Source organism: Panthera uncia, assembly GCF_023721935.1.
Source record: "Panthera uncia isolate 11264 chromosome A3 unlocalized genomic scaffold, Puncia_PCG_1.0 HiC_scaffold_11, whole genome shotgun sequence".
Classification (NCBI taxonomy): domain Eukaryota; kingdom Metazoa; phylum Chordata; class Mammalia; order Carnivora; family Felidae; genus Panthera; species Panthera uncia.
This window is the reverse complement of record NW_026057578.1, coordinates 88,137,096-88,158,872: the sequence shown is the minus strand read 5'-3', so window position 1 is coordinate 88,158,872 and position 21,777 is coordinate 88,137,096. Positions and strand designations below refer to the sequence as shown.

The 21,777-nt window shown below is 44.5% G+C and overlaps 1 protein-coding gene across 4 annotated transcripts in view; it reads left to right on the top strand.

Moving 5' to 3' along the window:
• Positions 1–21,777, top strand: part of SLC4A5 (solute carrier family 4 member 5) — a 106,386-nt gene that overhangs the window by 38,790 nt on the left and 45,819 nt on the right. For 3 of the 4 annotated variants that reach the window (XM_049651734.1, XM_049651733.1, XM_049651735.1), the window contains one exon: positions 5,390–5,519. In XM_049651734.1, coding sequence (XP_049507691.1) covers positions 5,390–5,519 — 130 coding nt within the window. Of the gene's footprint in view, positions 1–685; positions 792–5,389; positions 5,520–21,777 lie in introns of those variants that run through there. The other variant, XM_049651736.1, reaches the window with a different exon arrangement.

Genomic DNA, 21,777 nt, shown 5'->3' with positions numbered 1-21,777 from the left:
CAGAGAAAAACCATCTGCGTGGAACATTACTGACCAAGCATGGTGGCTTTGAAACCCGAGACCCCACAACAACCCTCCCTAACCATCCCACCTCCCCAGGACGCTGCGCAGCTGAGAGAACTCTGTCTTGGCAGCCACTCTCCAGCCGCTCACCTGCAGCCAAGGCTCTTAAGGAGGCCCCGGGGAGTCTGAGGGCAAATCCTACCTCTGCCTTTATAAAGGGGCCTAAGGAGAGGTGCTGGGGCTCTCCTGGAGCCCTCATGGGGGAGGCGGGACAGAGGCAGTTCCTCCAGTGTTCTCACAGACCCGCAGCTGTTCCACCCTGCCCCTGCCACCGTGAAGACCCAGCTGCCTGTTCCAGCCTCTGCGCTGCTGAGCCCCTCTCTCTCTCCAGTGCACTTGAGGACCCCCACCCCTCACACTGCTCTCTCACATTCTTTCCTCTCATTCTCTCTCTCTCTTACACACACTTCTCTCACACTGTATCTTTAATTCACCCTCAATATAGTCTTTCTCTCACACTACATCTCTTTTCTCTCCCACATATAGCCTTCTCTCTCTTCCACCAGTCTTTCACACATTCCTTCCCTCTGTCTGTCTCTCTCTCTCTCTCCCTCTTCTCTCCCTACACCTCCCCTGGTGCATAACTGGAAACAAAGTGAGTTTGTTGTGACCGGTTGGGAAGAGGACGTTTGGAGGCAGTGGCCAGGGCAGCAGCAGCAGAGACAGGCTGGGGCCAGAAGCCGTGCCGACAGCCGGAGACCTCAGTGCTCAGCTCTTCCAGGGAGCAGGTAATGCCCCAGACAGGGCTGGTTCAGGCGTCCTGCTCTCTGCCCTGTCTCATCTCCCTATTGGTTGTTCCATCTCTTTGTCTTCCTATCTGGCCTTTAAGGGGAAGGGGATTCCAAACTTAGGGAAGAGTAGGCACAAGAATCCAAGGAGTAAGGTGCCCTCCTCGTCAGAGAACTGTGTGTGGTGGTTAGGGTCCAGGATATCTGGGATTGGAGGGGGCGTGCTGGGGTATCTGGGGTCAAGGGTAACTGGGTTCCAGGGCATCTGGCTGAGAAACATGATAGAACCTAAAAAGACAGGTAAGGGCCAGATCACAAGGGATGTTTTGGGCCAGGTCAGTGACCCTAGGCTCTAGGTAATACAGAGCAATTGAAGGCTTTTCACCCGGAGAGTAACCTGATCAAACCTACATTTTAAAAGAGTTGTTCTAGAACTCTGATTGCTGTGTCCTCTCAGAATCAGTCATAGGCTTCTCCCAGTGTAAAGAAAAAATAAGGTTATTTGTTCAATTGTTAGTTTTCTGTAAAACTTTAACCTTTGATGCCTGCTAGCAAGTGTCAGCAATCCATAACCCAATGAAAAGATGATGTTTAAAGTAATAGAAAAGTTCAGAAATAAAATTCATTTAAATGAGGCAGATTGAGCTATATACAGATAAATTAATAATTTCTGCTAAGTAAAATTATTTCTAACTCAAATGCAAAATATTTTATGGTGCTGCTCAAAGAGCACCAAGACTCCCAGGAGTGTATCATGTGAATATGTTTGAAATGTTTTAAAGGCAAACTTGGCTGCCACATAGGGAATAGGGTGGATCAGACAACCAGAGGCAGTAGTGGCAGCAGGAGGCTCTTGCAGCAATAGGAACAGGAAATAATGAGAACCTGAGTCAAGATGGTGGCAATGGGTAGGAAAAAAGGGAGACAGCTGAAAAATATTTAGGAAGCAAGGGAAAGAAGTTAGTGTCTGATTGGACATGAACAGTGAGACAGAAAGAGGCTTCAAGAATGAGTCCGGTATTTCTTATCTGAATGGCTGGAGAGTTAGGGGTGCTATTATTCAAAACAGAGAATGGCAGGCATAAAGGAGTTGTTTTGAATATATTAGGTCGACTTGAGGCTGCAGAACTCCCACATGGAATAATCCAGTTGACAGTTGGAAATGTTCAATACAGGCAGGGCCCAGAGTCATGGGTGACCTCATCTACAGGGTGACACCATAACACAAGATGGCCCAGGAAGAGCGTAGAAGGAGAAGAGAGAAGTTTAATGAGAAATCTTGGGGAAGACTAAGATTTAAGTGAGACAGGCAAGAGGGGCCAGGGAAAGATACTAAGGATTCCTTGAAGAGGTAGGAAAAAATATCAAGAAAGTGTTGTTACAAGAGCTAAGAGTAGCGTTTCAGTTCAGGAGAGCAGTCAGCACCACTGATGCCCCAGAGAGATAAGCCAGACCTGTTGGTTTGATTGGTTTTATTACTTTACTCATTGAGAATAAGATAAGAGCAATCTGAGGGCAGAGTTGTAAACTCAGGTGCATAACATAAATGAGATTAGCAGAGTTGAGTAGGGAGCAGTGGGGACTGTGGCAAACTACGATGCATATGCCCATAACCTTGTGTGTCAACAATACTCAGATAAAAGAACTTTAAAAAATGCATATGCCCACCTAAAGAAGGCAGCTATCATTCAACTTTGGTTAATTGTTGCCAAGCAGGAATGTAGGCACAGTTGTCAGAGCATCTGAATTTTCAAGAAAAGTCAGAAATGTGGATTATTATATGAAATCTCACAATTCTTTATGTTAGCAACAATTTCAAAAACTTTTATACTCTGTGAGGGCTGAACTAAACACGTCTTTGAGCTGCCAGTTGAAGTCTCTGCCTTAGTCAATGTCCTTTAGAGTAGTGGGATTGAACCAGTTGGAGCAGGTTGGAAAGTAATTGGGTAAGGAGGAAGTGGAGACAGTAAGTGCTGACCATTCCTTCAAGAAGTTGGGGGGAAAGGCAAGCAAGAGAGCAGGGAAGGCAGGCAAGGTCATGGAAGAGTGTTACAGGGTAGGAAGAACTATTTATAGGCTAGGAGAAAAAGAGTGGAGAGATGAAGACCAAGGTAAGCAAAGGCTTGTTGATAAAATAATGATCCAGCAGAAGGGAATGAGTGGAGCCAGAGATTAAGTTGGAGGAAGGACTCCTTTGTTCAAAAATGGACTACAAAGTGGTAAGGGTACAGAACTAGAAGGGAGAAGGTGATGAATCTCACATCTAGAGGCCTTTATTTCCTTGGTGAAGTGGGTAGGAGATGGATCAAGAGGCTTGAAGAGAGGAGCAAAGGTTAGGAATGGCATCAGGGGACATGGGACATGGTGCTAACAAGGATGAGTGGGAGGTGGCTGCACTTCTGAGACCTGCTGAGAGTGGAAATACTTCATTTTCTTTTTTTGTTTTTAAAATTTTGTAATGTTTATTTATTTTTGAGAGAGCGAGAGCGAGAGAGAATCCAAAGCAGGCTCCAGTCTCCAAGCTGTCAGCACAGAGCCTGATGCAGAGCCTGAACCTACGAACCACGAGATCATGACCTGAGCCGAGGTTGGATGCTCAACCAACCGTGCCACCCAGGCACCCCGAAAATCTTTTTTTCACCATTGGGTGGGGCTCATGAGCCTGGGTGCTGGGGTTGGTAGTAAAGGGGATCAGCACCTGTTACATTCTAGGCCCCATGTCATGTGTCTTACTCTCCTTATCTGAATCTCCTTGTTCCTCCCAACAACCCTGCTCACTCAAACTGAATTCACTCATGAGCAAGTGGCAACTCTGAGATTCATACCCATGTCTAGCTGGGTTGCAAGCTCACTGTGCACCTTGTCTCCACTATACCACAGTACCACACTGCCTCTCCCTGTCCCCCCATGACACTCCTGCACAGAGGAAGACTGGGCCAATGAATTCTTGTTTGGGTACTGGCTGCCTGGTTTTACTGGGAAGTCAAGGAGTAAGAGTGAGGAGTATGATGAAAACATAGTTGAAATTATTGACCATGGGGAAACCATGGAGAAATTAAGTGAGGGCCTGGAAGGATGATAATTTGAAGGGACAGAGGGGCTTGGAGGAAGGGGAAGACTTGATGAAGCCCAAGGGACAATTAATGAGAGACTGAACCAGGGCAGGGGCAAAGGGATTGGTGAGGGGGGACATATTTTCGAAAACTTTCCATATGAGGGTAGAGGTAAGAGAAAGTGGTAAGGTGTAGGTGACTCCAGAGTGTCTAGCCCATACAGTTGGTGGACAGTTATGCCTTTCTACATGCAAGGCATTCTACATCATGTCATGCTTCTCTCTTGCTCACCATGGTCTAGACACAATGGCCAGCCCATTCTCACGTCAGAGTCTTTGAAACACTCAGAGCACTCTTTTTCCAGAGATGCAAAAGTAATTCATTCTCATCTTCCAAGTCACAACTCAAACACATGCTCTTCAGAGCAGTCTTTCTTAATCAATCTATCTAATGTAGTTCTCTTGTTGTTGTTGTTGTTGTTTTTCCAGGACGTTTATCACTACCTGAAATGATTATTTATGCATTTGTTTACTTGTTTATTGTTTCTGCCACTAGAGCAGACATTCAAGAGAACGAGGATGTATGGGCCTTCTTCACAGCTTTGTTTTCCGACACCTGGAACAATGCCTGGCACATAGTAGACTTTCATGAAATATTGAGAGAAAGGAAAGAAGGAAGGGAGGCAGGAAAAGGGGGAACATGTTTGGGGCAGAGTACATCTTCAGTGTTAGAATGCTGACTTTTGAGGTGCCTGAGAGACACCTAGGAGGTGACATCCAGTGGGCAGTTGGAAGGCAGACCAGGAGTGCAGGAATAGGTTGTCACTTTGCCCATGAAGAAGGTGGGCTCATGTGGCACGCTGGTACAAGCACGTCCTTTTGCAGAGCTGACTGCCCCTTCATGGCCAATACTGGGAGTTGACTGGTCTGGGCCCCAATGAGAAAAGGAGTCCTTCTGGGTTTGTTATGCTGAAGTTGGGTCAGAGTTTTTCTCACTTTTCTGTTTCCTGTCCTTGCTACTTCCCAGCTTTGGCCATTTTCTATCCTTCTTTGTTGTCAGCTACAAGACCCTGGAGTCTGAATGCAGATTAAATCCTTCATCCCTTTTATCTCAAAGAATATCTCACCCACATCCAACTGCAGAGGCATGAGTCTAGCTTTCCCAGAAACTGGACTTAGTTTTACTAAATTCGGAAATACTTTTCTCTTGAACCCGGCTCCCACTCCATTTCTTTTTTTTTTTTTTTTTTTAATTTTTTTTAACGTTTATTTATTTTTGAGACACAGAGAGACAGAGCATGAACAGGGGAGGAGCAGAGAGAGAGGGAGACACAGAATCTGAAACAGGCTCCAGGCTCTGAGCTGTCAGCACAGAGCCCGACACGGGGCTCGAACTCACGGACCATGAGATCATGACCTGAGCCGAAGTCGGACGCTTAACCCACCAAGCCACCCAGGCGTCCCGCTCCCGCTCCATTTCAATTGGCCCTGCAGCCCTCTGCCTCCCCCAGGCCATTCAGCAGACCCTGCTCCCCTCTTTTTGCAGGGTCTCCAGCTGCTGAGCAGCTCCAGGACATCCTGGGGGAGGAAGATGAGGCTCCCAACCCTACCCTCTTCACAGAGATGGACACTCTGCAGCATGACGGAGACCAGATGGAGTGGAAGGAGTCAGCCAGGTAAGGTGGAGTCCAAGGGAAGGGAGAAGGGAGCTTCCCACTACAGTCTGCCTGGGGCCCAGGCTGAGCTGACCCTCCTGGTGGGAAGGACAATTGACTAGTGGCATCTTGCACTTTAAGTTCTGCTGGGGCACTTCCTGGTCCCTAAAGACCTCCCCTTCTGCCTTCCCTAGTGTCCAGGACTGGGCTGGACACTAAGGAGCAAACAGATACTTATCACTTTGTCTTTATTCTCAAAGAGGTTAAAATCCAAGTGGAAAAGTAGAACAGACATCCATGAGACCATGAGAGAATAATACAAGGATATATATCCTTTCTTGTCAAATGGTTCAAACTAAATGCTGTAGGAGAAGGGAAAGCACCAAGGGGGTAGGGTAGGCAGGGAGGACTTCCTGGAGGAAGGAAAATATATACCATGAAAAATCCAGGTGGGATGGCCAGTGGGCCTCTGAAGAAAAGAGACTCTGCAGAGTTTGGGGTGGGACAGGCAGAGTGGAGCTCTGGAGGCACATATTGGCGGGGGGGGGGGGGGGGGGGGAGAAAAACTGTGCATATAGAGCAGTAGAAGGAAGAGAAGAGTCAGAAACCTGGAGGGAAACCACGTGGCAAAGTCATGCAGCCAAAAGAGGATTGGAGTAAGGAATAGTGCTGGCCATACACAGTGCTTGGGACAGAGTGGGCTTCTAAATGCACTGCACTGGTCAGCAACACCAAATGATGCCACAAGTCCAAGGAAAAGGAAGGAGGCAGCAAAAAGGGCCAGTGAGAGAGGAGGGACCCTGGGAAGAAAGCTGAGAAAGTCCAGAAAATGGACCATACCAACGTTTCTCAACCTTTTTTTTTTTTTTATTAATGTGCCTCTTGCCCCTAAGAAATTTTAATTTAAATTAACTTTATTAAATTGGAATTTGATTTAATTTATTCTAATGAGAGGAATTAAATACTAAGGGACATGATTCTGTGAGGTTGGCTTAAACTTTGGAGTGCCACAAACCATGGTAATACCTAAAAAAATTTTTTTGCTCCCCCGAGACCTCTTTGGAGCTGATATTGCCCTGGTTGAGAATGCATGGACTAACTTCCACCTGTGCCTAGGACTAGTTCTGCCTGGGAGCCACCAGGATACCCAGATCCTGGCAGCTGTTCCAGCCATGGCCTGGGATCCTTCCTCACCCACCAGCAGTCACTCACCTGGGAAGTAAATTGCTCTATGGAGCGAGGAAGAGGAGGTTTGGATGTCCTAAACCTCCTCCTTCCAATCTCTCCTGGAACAAAGGCCATTGGGTGGATTAACAAATCCCTGCAGGCCTCAGGGAAGGAATTAATTCCTAGCCTCATGGCTGGCCCCAATCCCTGTCTGGAAGCCCCTGAAGCTCTATTTATCAGCCACTCAGTGAGCTCTTTTATATGCTAAAGAATTTATGGGCTCATTTCCCTCAAGCTGCCCAATGACCCTGAGGAGGTGGGAACTATTATTATCCCCATTTTATAGATGAGGATACTGAGGTTTAGAAGGGCAAATAGCTTACAAGGGTCAGAGTATGCAGGTAGCTGAGTCTGGGTTATAGCCCAGGCCTGTCTGACCCTAACTTGAGGGCTTATGTACTTTGTCATGCTTTCCCCATTTTCTCTGCTACCTCCTTCCATTTCCTCCAACTTCCAGGGACTCTGTTTGTATTTCCATGGGAAGACATAAGTCTGGAGGCAATTCCACTGGGATGGGAAATAAATGGAGATAGCCACAGAGACCAGAGCATCTATTCAGGGCTGAGAAGAAAGGATAGGACATTTCAAATGACCAGAGCTCAGTCTGGGCTACTGTGGCTTAATGCCTCTGAGGAGCTAGTGCTTCCCATCCCTTTCTTGTCCAAGGTGGGCAAGTAAAGAGATGGAACATTGCGAAGGGTCTTCTCAGAGACCCAGGAAGGACCGAGTGCCTTCTTTCCACTGGGCAAGGTCTGCATCCAGGATCACTGGCAACAATTACCAGGACAGACCTTCCATGAGGGCCTATCACACACACCCACAGAGCCCTTGCTAAGAAATCCTCAGGGCCCTCAGAGACCCAATTGTCTGCCACTATAGACAATAATAGTGCTTCTAGTTTCTCTGAGAATGAATCCATAGAGCCTTCTACACTATGGACTCTGTAATGAAACTGATAAACTGTAGGTGATGTTTCTAGAAGGAGGCTCCTCCTGAAATATAAAGGGATCTGATCTGACAGTTACCATCTGTAAGCTGGTGGGTTTCCCCATAAGCTAGGCTTTGAGGATAGCATTTGAGGAGATCCTGGAAGGGTCCTGAATGGACCTCAAACCAATAATGAGAGGACAGTAATGACTACAAGAAGTCCAAATGGCTTAACCCAATTCCAGATGTGAAAGAGAAGTAGCTTGGGGGCCAGTGTGGGGCAGGAAACAGTGGGGAAAAGAGGAGCTCAGACCTCCCTACCTCCCTTTCTCTACCTTGCCTCCTTTAATCTTTTCTCCAGCTAACCCCATCAGGTTTCTAGCTCACTGTTGGAGGTATGACCAGCAAGCTTGTAAAAAGATCAGGGGAAAGGCTTGACCATTGGCCAACAAGTCCACCTTGGCCTGGACAGTTGTGCCGGAGACTCCTCCAGGCAAACTGCAACAGTAGAGGTGCTTAGGGCCAGGCCACACCCCCACAAAAGAATGGGAAGCATTTCCCTCAGCTGACAGGCTGTGAGATCTACTCCGGGAAGCCAGAGGTCTTAGAAGTTTCCAGATCCAAGAATCTGCAAATCCCAGTGGGTTCTGGGGCTCCTTGGGGTAACAGGAGAAAATGATGGTGTTTCAGGGGTTGACAACCCCTCACACAGACACTCAGGCCCTGGGAGGGTTGCAGACCTATACCCACATCAAAGAGAATGGAGGAGGGGACCCTTTAATAAAAGTACTTAATTTGCTGCAGGAGTGTTTGCTTTATTGAGTTAGGAGATTAACAGAGTAAAAATCTCAAATCCGCAAGGAATTTTCCCTGGTGGTGCTTTGTCAGGGGTTATTAGTTTGGGGGATGTTTTGAGCCCTTGGAGAAGGAGTCACCCCTGGATGGATTTAAATGGCTTTTTGAGCTCCACTGAAGCTTTGCTCCTGTGCACATGATGGGGACTGTGTGTGCAGGCGTCATTTCTAATGTGATCAATGCTGGTAGGTCAGGCTGTTAATAAGATAGATTTTTACTAACTCAGTCTCTTTAGCATTCCCAGGAGGAAAATGCAGCTGGCTGTTTGCTGATACTGACCTTGCCTGAAGGGAGGGCTGGGTCAGGTGGGTGGGGGCACACTCCCCCCCCTCACTTCTAGCAAACAATTTACCCAGAATTCCATCCTCTCTCAAGAGTCTGCCTGGCTGCAAGGACAGAAAGAGAAGGAGAATGACCTGGGCTGGAACCCACCCAAGTGTGGAGAGTCCTTTGAGGTTACTCAGAAATAGCTGGAGCTTAGACCCTTCCAAGAGTTCTGAAAGCAAATTCCAAATCCAAGCTGCCTCTGATCTCAACTCAGAGAAAACCAAAAGAGTGAACTTTCCAGAGGTTCTTATGAGACACATATGCATTGAGAACATTCCTGCGATGACCAGGAATGGGCAGAAAGAAGGGCAGGAAAAGTGGGTCAGCTTAGTTGGGTAGAACCATATCAGTTTATTTTCAAAAGCATCCTACATGTGGAGATGTTTGCACACTCCCGTGTGATGGAGGGGAAAGCCTGAACTTTGCCTCAACTTTGAAACTGCTCCCACTTAAGATCTTGAAGAATGCCCTCCTAGTATCATTTCCCTGATTATCTGGAGTAGAATCCACCCCCAGACCTCTGGTCTCACCACTTACCTGGGATCATGCTTGTGGGGCCAGAGCTGCCTACTTGTATGGAGTAAAGCAGAGTAGGAAGCTGAGAGCTCTTAGCACAGAAGTCAGGAAACCTCCTTCATTCATTTAACTAATATTTACAAAGTGTTTACTGTCTGTAAACCTGAGCCAGGTGCTGGAGATACAAAAATGAACATGACAGATGCCAGACATGCTGTCTAGCCCAGACAGCAGGGGCTAAGAAGACATCCAGGAGGAAAAGGTGTTCACACTGAGACCTGAAAGTTGGGTCAAAGTTAACCAGGAGAGGGTATGGAAAGGGGAAGAGGAGAGGCCTCTGGAACACAGAGGAAGGGGCAGAAATTCCCTGTGGCTCTGCTAGAGTGAGGGCTAATCGTGGAGGGCCTATGCAGGCCATGTTGTGGAGCTTGAATTTGATGCTGAGAGCTTTGGAGGGCCACTGAGGGGGAGAGGAGCAGGATTGTCTGTTTGAGAGAGTCCCCTCTGGCTTCAGTGTGGAGAATGTATAAAAGGAGGCAAGACTGGGCCTGTTAGGAGGCTGGACTAGGTGAGAGATGAGACCCTGGACCAAGATGTTGGTAGTAGGAACAGAGAAAGGGGGTGGATTTGAGACATATTTTTTTAGCATATAATTTTATATATATATTCCTTTTAGATATATTTTTTTAGAACAGTTTTAGATTCACAACAAAATTGAGAAGGTACAGAGTTCCCATATGCCCCCTGCCCCTGAACATGCATAGCCTCCCTTGTGACTGACAGACATCCTCCATGACAGCGGTACATTTGTCACTACTGATGGGCCTACATTGACACATTATCACCCAAAGTCCATAGGTTATGTTAGGGTTAACTCTTGGTGTTGTACCTACTATGGGTTTGGACAACTGTATAAAGACATGTAGTCACCATTATAGTAACATACCTGGTAGTTTCACTGCCCTAAAGATCTGCTCATTCATCTCTCTCTCCTCCCTAATCCCTGGCAACCCCTGATCTTTTTACAGGATTTGAGACCTATCTTAAAGGGTAGAAGTTTGACAGGACTTAATGACAGATGGCATATTGGGAAGCAGGTTAGTCAGGGAGATGCCCAGGTTTCCAGGTTGAGCAGGTGGGGGACTTGTGGTAACAATTTAGGAAACACAGGGGGTAGCACGTTTTTCTAGTGTTGAGTGATTTGTTTTGGTGGAGGTTGTTGATGAGTTCCCTCTGGACATGTTCTGTTTGGGGAAACTCCAAGTGGAGACATCCATCAGGTCATTATATAGATATGGAGGTCTGTAGCTCAGTAGGGAAGCATGAATTTGTGAGTGATGAGCATCTGGATAGGAATTAAATCCATAGACAAGGAGACTTTCCAGGGCAGAACCCCCAGGTCACTCACATTTAAGGGATGGGCAGAGGAAATGGAATCCACAATGGACACTGAGGAGCAGCCAGAGAGGTCAGAGAGGAGCACGAGGAGTGCTATGTACTAGAAACCAGGGGCAGGGAGACATTCAGGATGGAAGGAGTGGCCAAAAGTGGGGGAAGAACTGAAGAGTATCCAGAGAATGGAGAGATGAGAGCAGTCTCAGGTGGGATGGGGCAGCAGGTGGAGAAGAGAGTCAGAAGGACGAGGGTGGGTACGGTTGAACAGTTCTCGCAAGATGCTTGTCTGTGAAAGGCGGCAGTTAGGTCTCTCAAGGGAGGCTTTTGTTCTTTGTGAGCAGGAGAGATCTGAGTATGCTGACTGCTGACAGAAAGGAGCCAGGTGAAGGAGAGTGGTTTAAAGATGCAAGAGTCAGAAGAGAGCTGTTGGGTGGAGGGTGCGGGGTCCTGGGCCTGCAGCTAGAAAGGCTGCTAGCCATGTGACAGGTCCCAAGGAGCAGAGGGCAGGGTGGCTTCAGTGAGGCTTGGGGGTTCCTAGCAGAAGTGTAGGGGGCTGGTAATTGCCAGACCCATCTCTCGTTGGAGGAGACGGGAGCAGAAGAGCTCCTGCAGGAGCTGTGCGTTGCCAGGTGGTTCAGAGGCAGGTAAGCAGTGCCAGGAGCCTCCTGTTTTATTGCAGTGGAGCCATGCATGGAGATTTGTGGTCATATGAAAGTTTTTAAGGTTGTTTGACTTTGACTAGATGCTTATTTCCTGGTCTGAATAGTCACACCATTATTATCAAGCCATTTTCACATCTAATATCTAACATGGTCCTTCCCTGTCCCTCCACTAGTCAAACACTGATACCTGACCCTTATGCTGGGCAAGTGGGAAATAGTGATTGTATATGAATAAGAACTTGGATCAAGGCCCAGGTAGAAGTGGGCAAAGTTCCCCCAGGCCTCAGAGGCCCAGGTTGCAACTAGTGCTCTCACCTGTGAGCTGTGTAAACACAGAATAGGGGCTATGCCAGGGTGTCTGTGCCCCAGGGATTTAGTGATCACTTACAGTTAGCACACAGCTCAGTGTGGGGGCTGCATGAGGCCTAACACACCAGAAGGGGCCACCTTCATAGGGCCTGCCATTGGGTGGGAGAAGCACCAGTCTGCACCTGTGTGGACAGCCAGGCAGTGACACAAGGCTACCACCTGGTGGACTCAGGATGCTAAGATAGGATTAGCTGACCAGTGAGTGGGATAGGAAGGCTAGCTATGTGAGGAGAGAGGGCAGGAGTCTTCCCAGATGTGGCTTGACTGGCTGGCAGTTCCTCAGAACCCCTAGAAGCTAGTTGGCAGGAAGGGTCACCTCCCCACAACTGAGGACATCCTCGGGTGGCTCCCACAAATGCAGTTGTCAAGAAGGGAGAAACCCCACCTTCAGACCACTTTGCTTGCCAAGATGCCAGTTGATTAATCCACATATATATTTGTATGTAAATATGTTTTCATCTAAGTCCAAGTATATAATATTTTACTTTTAAATATCTAAATATCTGTAACTTTTTATTATGGAAAATTTCAAACACAAAAAGTAGAGAGAACAATATAATGAGCTCCCATGTATCTATTACCCAGCTCCGTCACAGATTAATATCAATTTTTCTCCATCACTTTTTTTTTTTGCTTTTAGGAATTCCATTTTGTTGTTTGTTTTCACCACAGTGTTTTAAAGAAAATCCCAAGGGTACCTGGGTGGCTCAGTTGGTTGAACATCTGATTCTTGATTTCGACTCTGGTCATGGGTTGTGGGACTGAGCCCCACATCAGGCTCTGTGCTGAGCATGGAGTCTGCTTGGGATTTTCTCTCTCTCTAATAAAAAAAAAAAGAAAATCCCAGACATTAGAAACATCTTAGTACACATCTTTATGAAATTAGACTTCTTTATAAACACAACCACAATGCCGTTATATCTCCTTACAAAGTTGAGAACAATTCCTTAATATGATATTTCATCTACATTCAAATTTCCCTAATTGTCTCAAAACCTCCCTTTACTGTTGGTTTGTACAACTTCAAATCAAAACAAGGTTCACACATTGATTTTAGTGGTTATGTCTCCTGTCTTATTAGGATAAGAACTGTCAGACTCCGAGATGCTGAAGGAATAAACCTTCCTGAAAATGCTTTGTCAGTCAGGAGCTCTTTGTGCTAAAGTCAAGAGCTTTCCCATCTGATATGTCTAGCTTCACAACCATAGTCTAAGCTCAAGTGAGCTGTCAGGGCCTGTGTAGGATGCCCAAGGGAAAGGTAATGCCCCTGTCACTGTTAGGACATTTGAGGCTGCAAGTAACAGACACCCACCCAAGCTAACCTACACAACAGGAGGAGGCATCAGCAGAACACAGGCTGACCTCATGGTACCCAGGGGTCAGATATCTCAAGGCTTGGTCCCAGGAAACCAAGCTGTCCTTTTTCTCTGCTTCTGGCTCTACCTTTCTCTGGGCAGCTTCTTTATTCTCTGCAGCTGGCTTCTCCCATTTGTCCCTATCCTTGGCCATTCCTTAGCTTCCATGTTTACATCTACTCAAGGGACCATTCCACAATGCATAGCCATTTCTCAGTCCCAATTCCTAATTCTTCAAAGAGCATTGGATTTGCCCAACTTTGGTTGTCCCATCACTGTGACCCAAATCAGAGTTATGGGGAGGTATGGGGAAGGCTGGCCATGGTTTGGGGAGCATATCCCCATGTATGGAAGCAGAGCAGACACCCCAAATATGTCTTTTTCACATGTATAGTAGTGAAGATATGTGCTTTATGTACTCTAGTCTTTGGCCATAGTCATGTGTCTAATGCCAACCAGAACTTTAAGAATTCTTCAAGTCACCATGAGAGTATATGTGGTGGAGTATTGCAAACCTGTCCCCCCTCTTAGACAAGCACCTCAGAGATCATATCCTATCTTTGTACGTGGATATCTACTGTCACTACTGCTCTATATCAATTCATAGGGCTGTGGAAAAGTGGAAGCTCTAATCTGTGGGTCTAGGAGAACTTCAGAAAGTTGATCTCATCCACACCTTTCTTCTTTCATGCTAAAAATATGTTAGGGGACGTTGTGTTAGGTCCTGTGGGAGAACTGAAATGAGTCAGGAATGAATCTCTTCTCAAGATGCTTATGATCTATTGCAGGTGTCAACAAAATTCTTATAAGGGACAGATAGTAAGTATTTTAGGCTTTCTGCTCATATATGATCTCTCCTTCCTCTTTTCTCCTTTTCCTCCTTTATTACTACCCTTTGAAAACTGTAAAAACCATTCTTAGCTAGCTGGTCATACAAAAGCAAACTGTGAGGCACTTTTAACTCATAGGACATGGGTTTTTTGACCCCTGATTTAGTGTAAAAGGCAGGCATGTGCTCATATACATAGATAACTAAACCCAAGGGGAGTGCTGTGATGTAGTGAGAACAGACCTCTAGAGTCAAAAGATTTGCCCGTAAACATTGTCTTTTATAAGCTGCATGACCTTGAGCAGGTTCCTTATCCTCTGAGTCTCCAGTCTCCTAACGTGGACAGTGTGAATAGTAACAGACCTTCGTCAAGGGGCTGATTTGAGGATAAAATGAGATAATACATGTAAAGTACTTGGTATAATGTCTGGTGCATAGAATGTGCTCTGTAAGCTTTAGCCACCGTTGTTATGGTAAGTGCCATGTGACAAATGACACAAGATGGGATGGGAGGTCAGAGGAAGGAGCAGTCTCTTCAAGCTTTGCCTTGGAAGAAGTGGCCTTTGAACTAGGGCCTGAATAGCACAGGTGAGAGAGAGAGAGCATCCAGGTAGAGAGGAGGGCCTTTCCTGAGAGGCAGTGAGGAGCAGGTGCCAACAGACTCTGAGGGAGACTGACAAGTCTATAAATGACAGTCCTTTGGGAGTAATTACAAAAACCTCCTGGATACACAAACAAGTGGCCTTCAGAGAGATTTGTCTCCAGAAGCCTTTCCCTGAAGGAGCCAGTAAGGAATTTGCTAATAGCTGTGTCTGATGACATTCACTTAGCTCTGGGCTCCCCCTTACCCCTGAATGAAGACATGATGTACAGCAGGATGGACCCTTCACCAGATGCATGATCTTGGGCACAGAGTAACCACCCCCATCCCACTCAACACGGCTCCTGGAATGATGCACCTCTGCCTCATCCCTGCCAGCTGACTACTGGGTACTCTTTCTGAGAAGTGGGTCTCCAGCAGTGCCCAGATCGCACTGGATAACCAAAGGCCCTTAGAGGGGACTCCTATGCTAGCAAAAGGAAAGACTTTCAATCACAGGGAATCAGTCAACCATGAAAGCATGTGGGGTTCATTCCAGAAAAGTCTATGACAGAGGTGCCCACTTGTCTGGTCCCAGACCCAGGCAAATCTCATTTACAGAAATGGAAGTTTCCAGACATTTTATCCTGAGTCTTTAAACATTTGAGTCACTTAGCCTCAATTCTGATTCTATATCTTTCTGATGATAATTTGGCTTTCCCCATGCATCTGCCTGTAAGGAGAGAATGCAAGGGCTGCAAGATGACAGTACCTAACCCCTATAACCGTTGTAAATCTCATTGTAAATTTGGGCTAATACATCAATCCTTGTGAACTTGGTTAACATTAGTCAGTATCCTTGGACCTAATCATCTCTGGGACGATATGAAGACAAAGTTCCGAACTTGGTCTTGGATGGAAACAACTTTTTATATTATTTCAGATACATTTTTTAAAAACAGCCTCCACGCCCAATGTGGGGCTTGAGCTCACGGCCCTGAGATCAAGAGTTAGATGCTCTACTGACTGAACCATCCAGGTACCCCACTCCACATACATACTAATGGTTTCTCACACATCTCCAGGAAAAATTTTTATTGGTCCATAGGAGAATTAACACTGGCCTTTGGTTTCTGCTGGAAAAGTCAAGGTGTTAATATGACTCAAAGTTCAGTTAAATAGCTTTGCTGGATGATAGGGGAGAACTCACATTCACATTACTTTTAAGAAATCAATCCATTAAAGTCACAAAATTTATTACCAACTGGCCTTAGCAGCAAGCAAAAACACTATGTCTTGATACTTTGTAACTAAAACGTGGAAGTCAAGTCTTTGGACAATGGGTGATGGAGTAGGGATGAGAGAGTTACAGAATAAGGTCAGTGAGGGAGGCCATGTAGATGGACAATTACCACAGTGTGGGCATGTACTTCTCAACTTTTAGGTGAGTAAACATAACTTCATCTAAGCAATGAATTCGTACAAATATAAGTCTTAAACGTTTCGAAGCAACATAACCTTAACATTAAAGTTCACATTCTATAGATTACATTTTTTTAATCTTTGAATTTAGGATTTTCTGAGAGGAATTTTTGTTAAGTTTATTTATTTTGAGAGAATGTGCACAAGCTGGGGAGGGGCAGAGAGAGAGGGAGAGAGAGAATCCTAAGTAGGCTCTGGGGTGTCAGCTCAGAGCCTGACGCAGGGTTTGATCTCTTTTAAGGGGAGTTTTTGCAAACAAATTAACCAGGACACAATTTAAGGTGATTATATGCAAAATAAGCACAGAAAGAAAGGACCTTCACCCCAATCAGAATTTCTCCAGATTTTACTTATATTCTCCAGATATATTCTATATTGTCCAGATTTTACTCTTAGCTAACCACACAAAATGGCCTGTTCACTGTCCTCTTAAGGACCTGGGTCTTCCTTTTAAAAAGTCCTAATGTCCGATTCTCAGGCCCTTGAGATTCTGATGTCATTAGTCTGGGGTTCGGCCTCAGATGTTGGAATTTGTAATAAGCTCCCAGATGACACTAATGCAGGGGAGGTGAAGAGCCACAGATGCAGTAGCCAGGGCAGGGTCAGTGGGGGTTAGAATTTAAGTCTCCACCTGAGGATGGAACTAGAATTTAGGTCTCCTAGTTTTTAGCCCTTTCCAGGGCCTACAAGGAGAACCTCCCTCTTCTTCTCACATCCTGAGTTGAGTATTGGAAAGCCTTGGCTGTACTGGTAGCTTGCCCCATGACACTTTTTATCAGTCTTGGTGTAAACTGAACAGCGACTTCTCTAATTGCATCTGTGATTGAGTTTCTAGTCACAGAAAAGGCCTCAATTCCAGACCCTCTTTGCGTGACAGAGAACTGCTTTCTGTGACATGTGACTCTTTAAGGTTCTGTTCAGCTCCATCCCAGACGGGAGAAGGGCATCTGGTGCCCTGCCCTGGCCTGGACAAAATCCTTAGAGTTCTTTTCCAGCCTGGAGATTTTCTTTCCGCTTGACCTGCTTCTCCAACTCTAATTCCCCACCTTTTGAAGCCAACTGTGGTGTAAAGATCACTTTGCAATGAGTTGTTTGGGATTACACATTAACCATTTTATCAGGCTTCTGAGTGTTTTTAAGCCAGGCTTTGGTCAAAGGCTTTCTAAAATGCCCATTCCTTTATTCATTCTGAAAAGTGGTTAAACATTTTACTATGGAAAATTTAAATGTATACAAAAGTAGTATGTAGTAGAATGAATCCCCATGTACCCATCACCCAGCTTCAGTGGTTACCAGATAATTCATGGCCAATCTTGTGTCTCTACCCGCTCCTTGCTGCCCGCCCCTCCACCCACACTGGATCACACTGACACAAATCCCATACACTATATCATTCTATCTGCAAATATTTCAGTGTGTGTTTCTAAAAGATAAGGCCTCTTTCTTCCTTCCCTTCCCATTTTTTTATTATGATAAAATATGGTACTATCTTAGCTATTTTTTAGGTGTGCAGTTCAGTGATTTTAAATACATTCAGCCATCGCCACTATCCATCCTCATGGTTCTTTTAACTTATAAAACTGAAACCCGGTACCCATTGAACAGTAACTCCCCCTATATTCCCCTACTCCAGCCCCTGGAAACCACCATTTTACTTTCTGTCTTCATGATTTTGACCACTCTAGATGCCTCACAGAAGTGGCATCATACCATATTTGTCTTTTCATGCCTGGTTTATTTCACTTTGCATAATATCCTCAAGGTTCATCCATGTTGAGGGATGTGCCAGGATTTCCTTCCTTTTTAAGTCTCAATAATATTCCATTTATGTATATACCACATTTGGCTTATCCATTCATCCATTAGTGGACACTTGGGTTGCTTCCACATTTTAGCTATCATGAATAATGCTGCTGTGACCATGGGTCCTGATCCGCAGACTGTCTTCAAAACCCTGTTTTCAATTATTTGGGGTAAAGGCCTCTTTCTTTTTAATACAACCATAATACCACTGTCACATATTTTTTCTAAATGACACTAATTCTTTATTTTCACAGAATTATCTAGGCAGTGTCTATATCTCCCAGATTATCTCATATTTTTAAAATATAACTGGTGCACATACTGCATTTGGGAGATCTGTCTCTGAAGCCATTCTCTACAGATTCCTCCTCTTTCCCTTGTGATTGTTGTCATTGCTAAAGAAGCAGCATTTGTCCCATATGCTTTCCACATTCTGGATTTTGTTGTGTCTCTGTGATGGTGCTTAACCTGTTCATCTGCCCCTGTATTTCCTGTGAATAGGTGGTTGGGTCCAGGCTTGTCTGATTCCTGTCTGAGGTGTCTGCTTCTATCAGGAGGCAGCTCCTGCCCCACTGGTCTATGTGTGTGTTTGTGATGTTACTAGACTATGACGATCATTGCTCAGATCATTCTAAGTATTTTTAAGCACACTTAAGCCCTATGATTGTGTCTTTTCCCCAGTCATTTCCTCATAACTGGACTTCACCCAAAGTGATCAGTGAGGCCTCACTGCCCTCAAGCAGGAAGGAGCAAGCATTTAAAGACTATAAGGGAACACCAGTGAGGAAACAATGGTCCCTGTCCTCAAGAAACTTGATGTCTATTTGGGGGAAGCACGTATCTATCAAAATAACCAGGAAACACAATTGACTACAATTAACTGTTTGTTTTAGCCTCTGAGCCCCACAAGTCAGGAACGTTATGTAGGACAGTCTATTGCAGAGTTGCCTGGGTTCCATACAGGTATTCTGATGTAATAGATCAAGATAGATCTAGAAATCAAGATTTCTAGAATAGATCTAGAAATCAAGATTTTAAAAGCATCTGAGGTATTTTTCTGTACACCTAAATTTAAGAATCATCATCCTAAGACAGTGGTTCTTTTTAGAAATTTTTTTGTTTATTCATTTTTTAGAGAGAGACAGAGTGTGAGCTGGGGAAGGGCAGAGAGAGAGGGAGACAGAGAAGCCAAAGCAGGCTCCAGGCTGTAAGCTGTTAGCACAGAGCCCAACGTGGGCTTGAACTCACAGACTGCGAGATCATGAACTCGTCAAAGTCAGACGCTTAACCAACTGAGCCACCCAAGTGCCCCCTAAGACAATGTTTCTTAAAGTGCGATCCCTAGATCACAGCATCAGCATTATCTGGAAACTTGTTAGAAATGTCCAAATTCTTGGTGTTCCCTCTCTCTCCAAAATTAATAAATAAACTTAAAGAAAGACTGACAATGCCAGGGTTTGAGAGACTTCAGAGAAATGTGAGGTTTCCTGTACGTTGGTGGAAGTGTAAATTGGCAGAAGCTTTCTGGAGAAGAGTTTGGCAATGCATATCTTACACTTAAAAATGTACAGACATAGCAGTTCCATTTCTGAGAGTTTATCCTAAGGAAATTATGGAGCTGGGCCAAGGACATTCAATCCAGCCTTGTATATGATAAAGAATAATTAGAAATAACCTAAATGTCCACCAAGTGAGGATTATTCAAATCAGTTGTCGTCCATTCACACAGCGAAATACTAAAGAGCCTTTAAAATGATATCAGTATTTATAGACATGAAAGAATTAATGTCCAGTAGATACTCTGCCTTTTCAGTGCTGTCATTAATGCAAAATTGTGTATGTGCCCATGTACACATATGCATTTATACACACAGAGATCTATAATGGGAGTCATCAAAATATCAACCACGGTGTTCTCTGGTTGGGAGATCTTTGAATGCCTCTACTTTCTTTTATTGTTTCTAAAATGACAAAAGCAATATTCTTTATTTCTACATTAATAGCTAACACCAACAGAATTAGCATTATATGTCAGGCACTGCTCTGATTGCTACTGTTAATAATTATTAATAATATTAATTAGTTAATGCTGTTATTCCTGTAGAAAACAAAATAAGGTTCATAGCTAGTAAATGATGAAGCTGGGATTCAAAACCTGGTTGTCTGGCTCTATAGGCTGTGCTGTTGCTACATGAATTAACCCAAACAGAGTGAAAGTCTCTTAACCCCTCCCCCACCAGCAAACCCACTCCTCTCCCCAGAAGTAACCATCTTGTTAACCATTTGACAGGTAGCCTTCCAAAGCTTCTGCCAGGCACTTTTAGACACATGTGGCCAAACAAATAGATGTGTTTGTTTGTTTGTTTCTTTCTTTCTTTCTGAAATGGCATGGTATTATCTATCTTGTCAGTATGCATAATTCATCCTCACACTTTTGACCTCTGAGGGGTATTCTGTGGCAGGGATGCAGGGAATCAATGTGATGATGGCCCTACTGGAAACTGGCGGTCTCTAGTTCTTCACCTCAATGGACAAAGCTGCAGTTGAGTATTCTTGTAGACATACTACTGTGATATTTCTGCATTAATTTCCTAGAAATGGAACCATTACAGCAAAAGACATGCACACTAAATGTTGAAAGCAGCTGCCCAGTCCCCACACCAAGACCATGCTGCTACACAGCACTGTGTACATTGTGTTTACATACACATGCACTGTGCATGCACATCTACTAAGTTAGTGCCCTGCCTGTATCCCCTTGTGTTTTCACCAACACAGGAAGTTGTCAGCCCTTTTCATTTTTGCCAATAGGAGAAATAAAGAATGTCATTTAATCTCCAATAATGTAAATGTCCTCAATTACCAGTAAAGTTGAAAATCTTCTTGGCCCTCTTCATTTCTTTCCAGAAATGTTTGCTCGCCATTTGGGTAATTTGACTTTTTCTTATTGATGTGAAGGAGTTTTGTTATAGTACAGATACCAGTTTTTTTGATGCCCTGTGTGTTGTAACAGTTTTCCCACTGTGTTGCTTTTCTTTGAACTGTGTCTTATTTTGTAATACGGATGTTTTAGTTTAGTTTATTTTTATGTAACAAAATCTGTCCATTTTTCCCCTTGTGGCTTCACATCTTGTCTAGGAATTCTTTCTGTACAACTAAGAATATTAGAAGACTCTTTCATATTCTCTTCTAGTACTTTCGTATTGTTTATACATTTTTAATTATTTATTTGAATTGTGGTGAAATATATAAAACATGAATTTTACCATTTTCACCATTGTTAAGTGTAAGGTTCAGTGGCCTCAGGTATATTCACACTGCTCTGCAGCCATCACCACCATCATCTCCGGAACTTTTTTCATCTTGCAAAACTGAACCTCTCTACTGTCTCAAATTCCCACTCCCCACTCTCCTCAGCCCCTGGTAGCCGCCACTCTGCTTTCTGTCTCTGTGAATTTAACTACCCTGGGTCTCCATGCAAGTGGAAATCATATAATGTTTATCTTTAGGCCTCGCTTATGTCACCTAGCATAAAGTTTTCAAGGTTCATCCATGTTGTAGCATGTGTTAGAGTTTCCTTTCTTTTTAAGAGTCAATAATATTCCATCATAGATTTAATTTTATGTTTAGATTTTAACCTACGTAGAATTTAATACTGTGTTTGGTGAGAAGTAGGTTGAGAGGTTATGGGTTTTTTTATTTTTAGGTTGGTCATCTTTTAAACAACTCCTATAAAAACCCACATTCCCATAGGGGGCCCAGGTCTGTTTCTGGACTGTTGTTCATTGATCCTTTTGTCTATATCTAGACTGGAAATAAACTATTTTAAGTACTCCAGCTTTTCGGCAAGTTTATCTGCTAAAAGCATGTCCATCCGTTCTTCTTCCTATTTAGCCTTTCTTCAACCACTTTTAGACAAACTTCAGAATTAGTCAGGGCCCCAAAATACTCT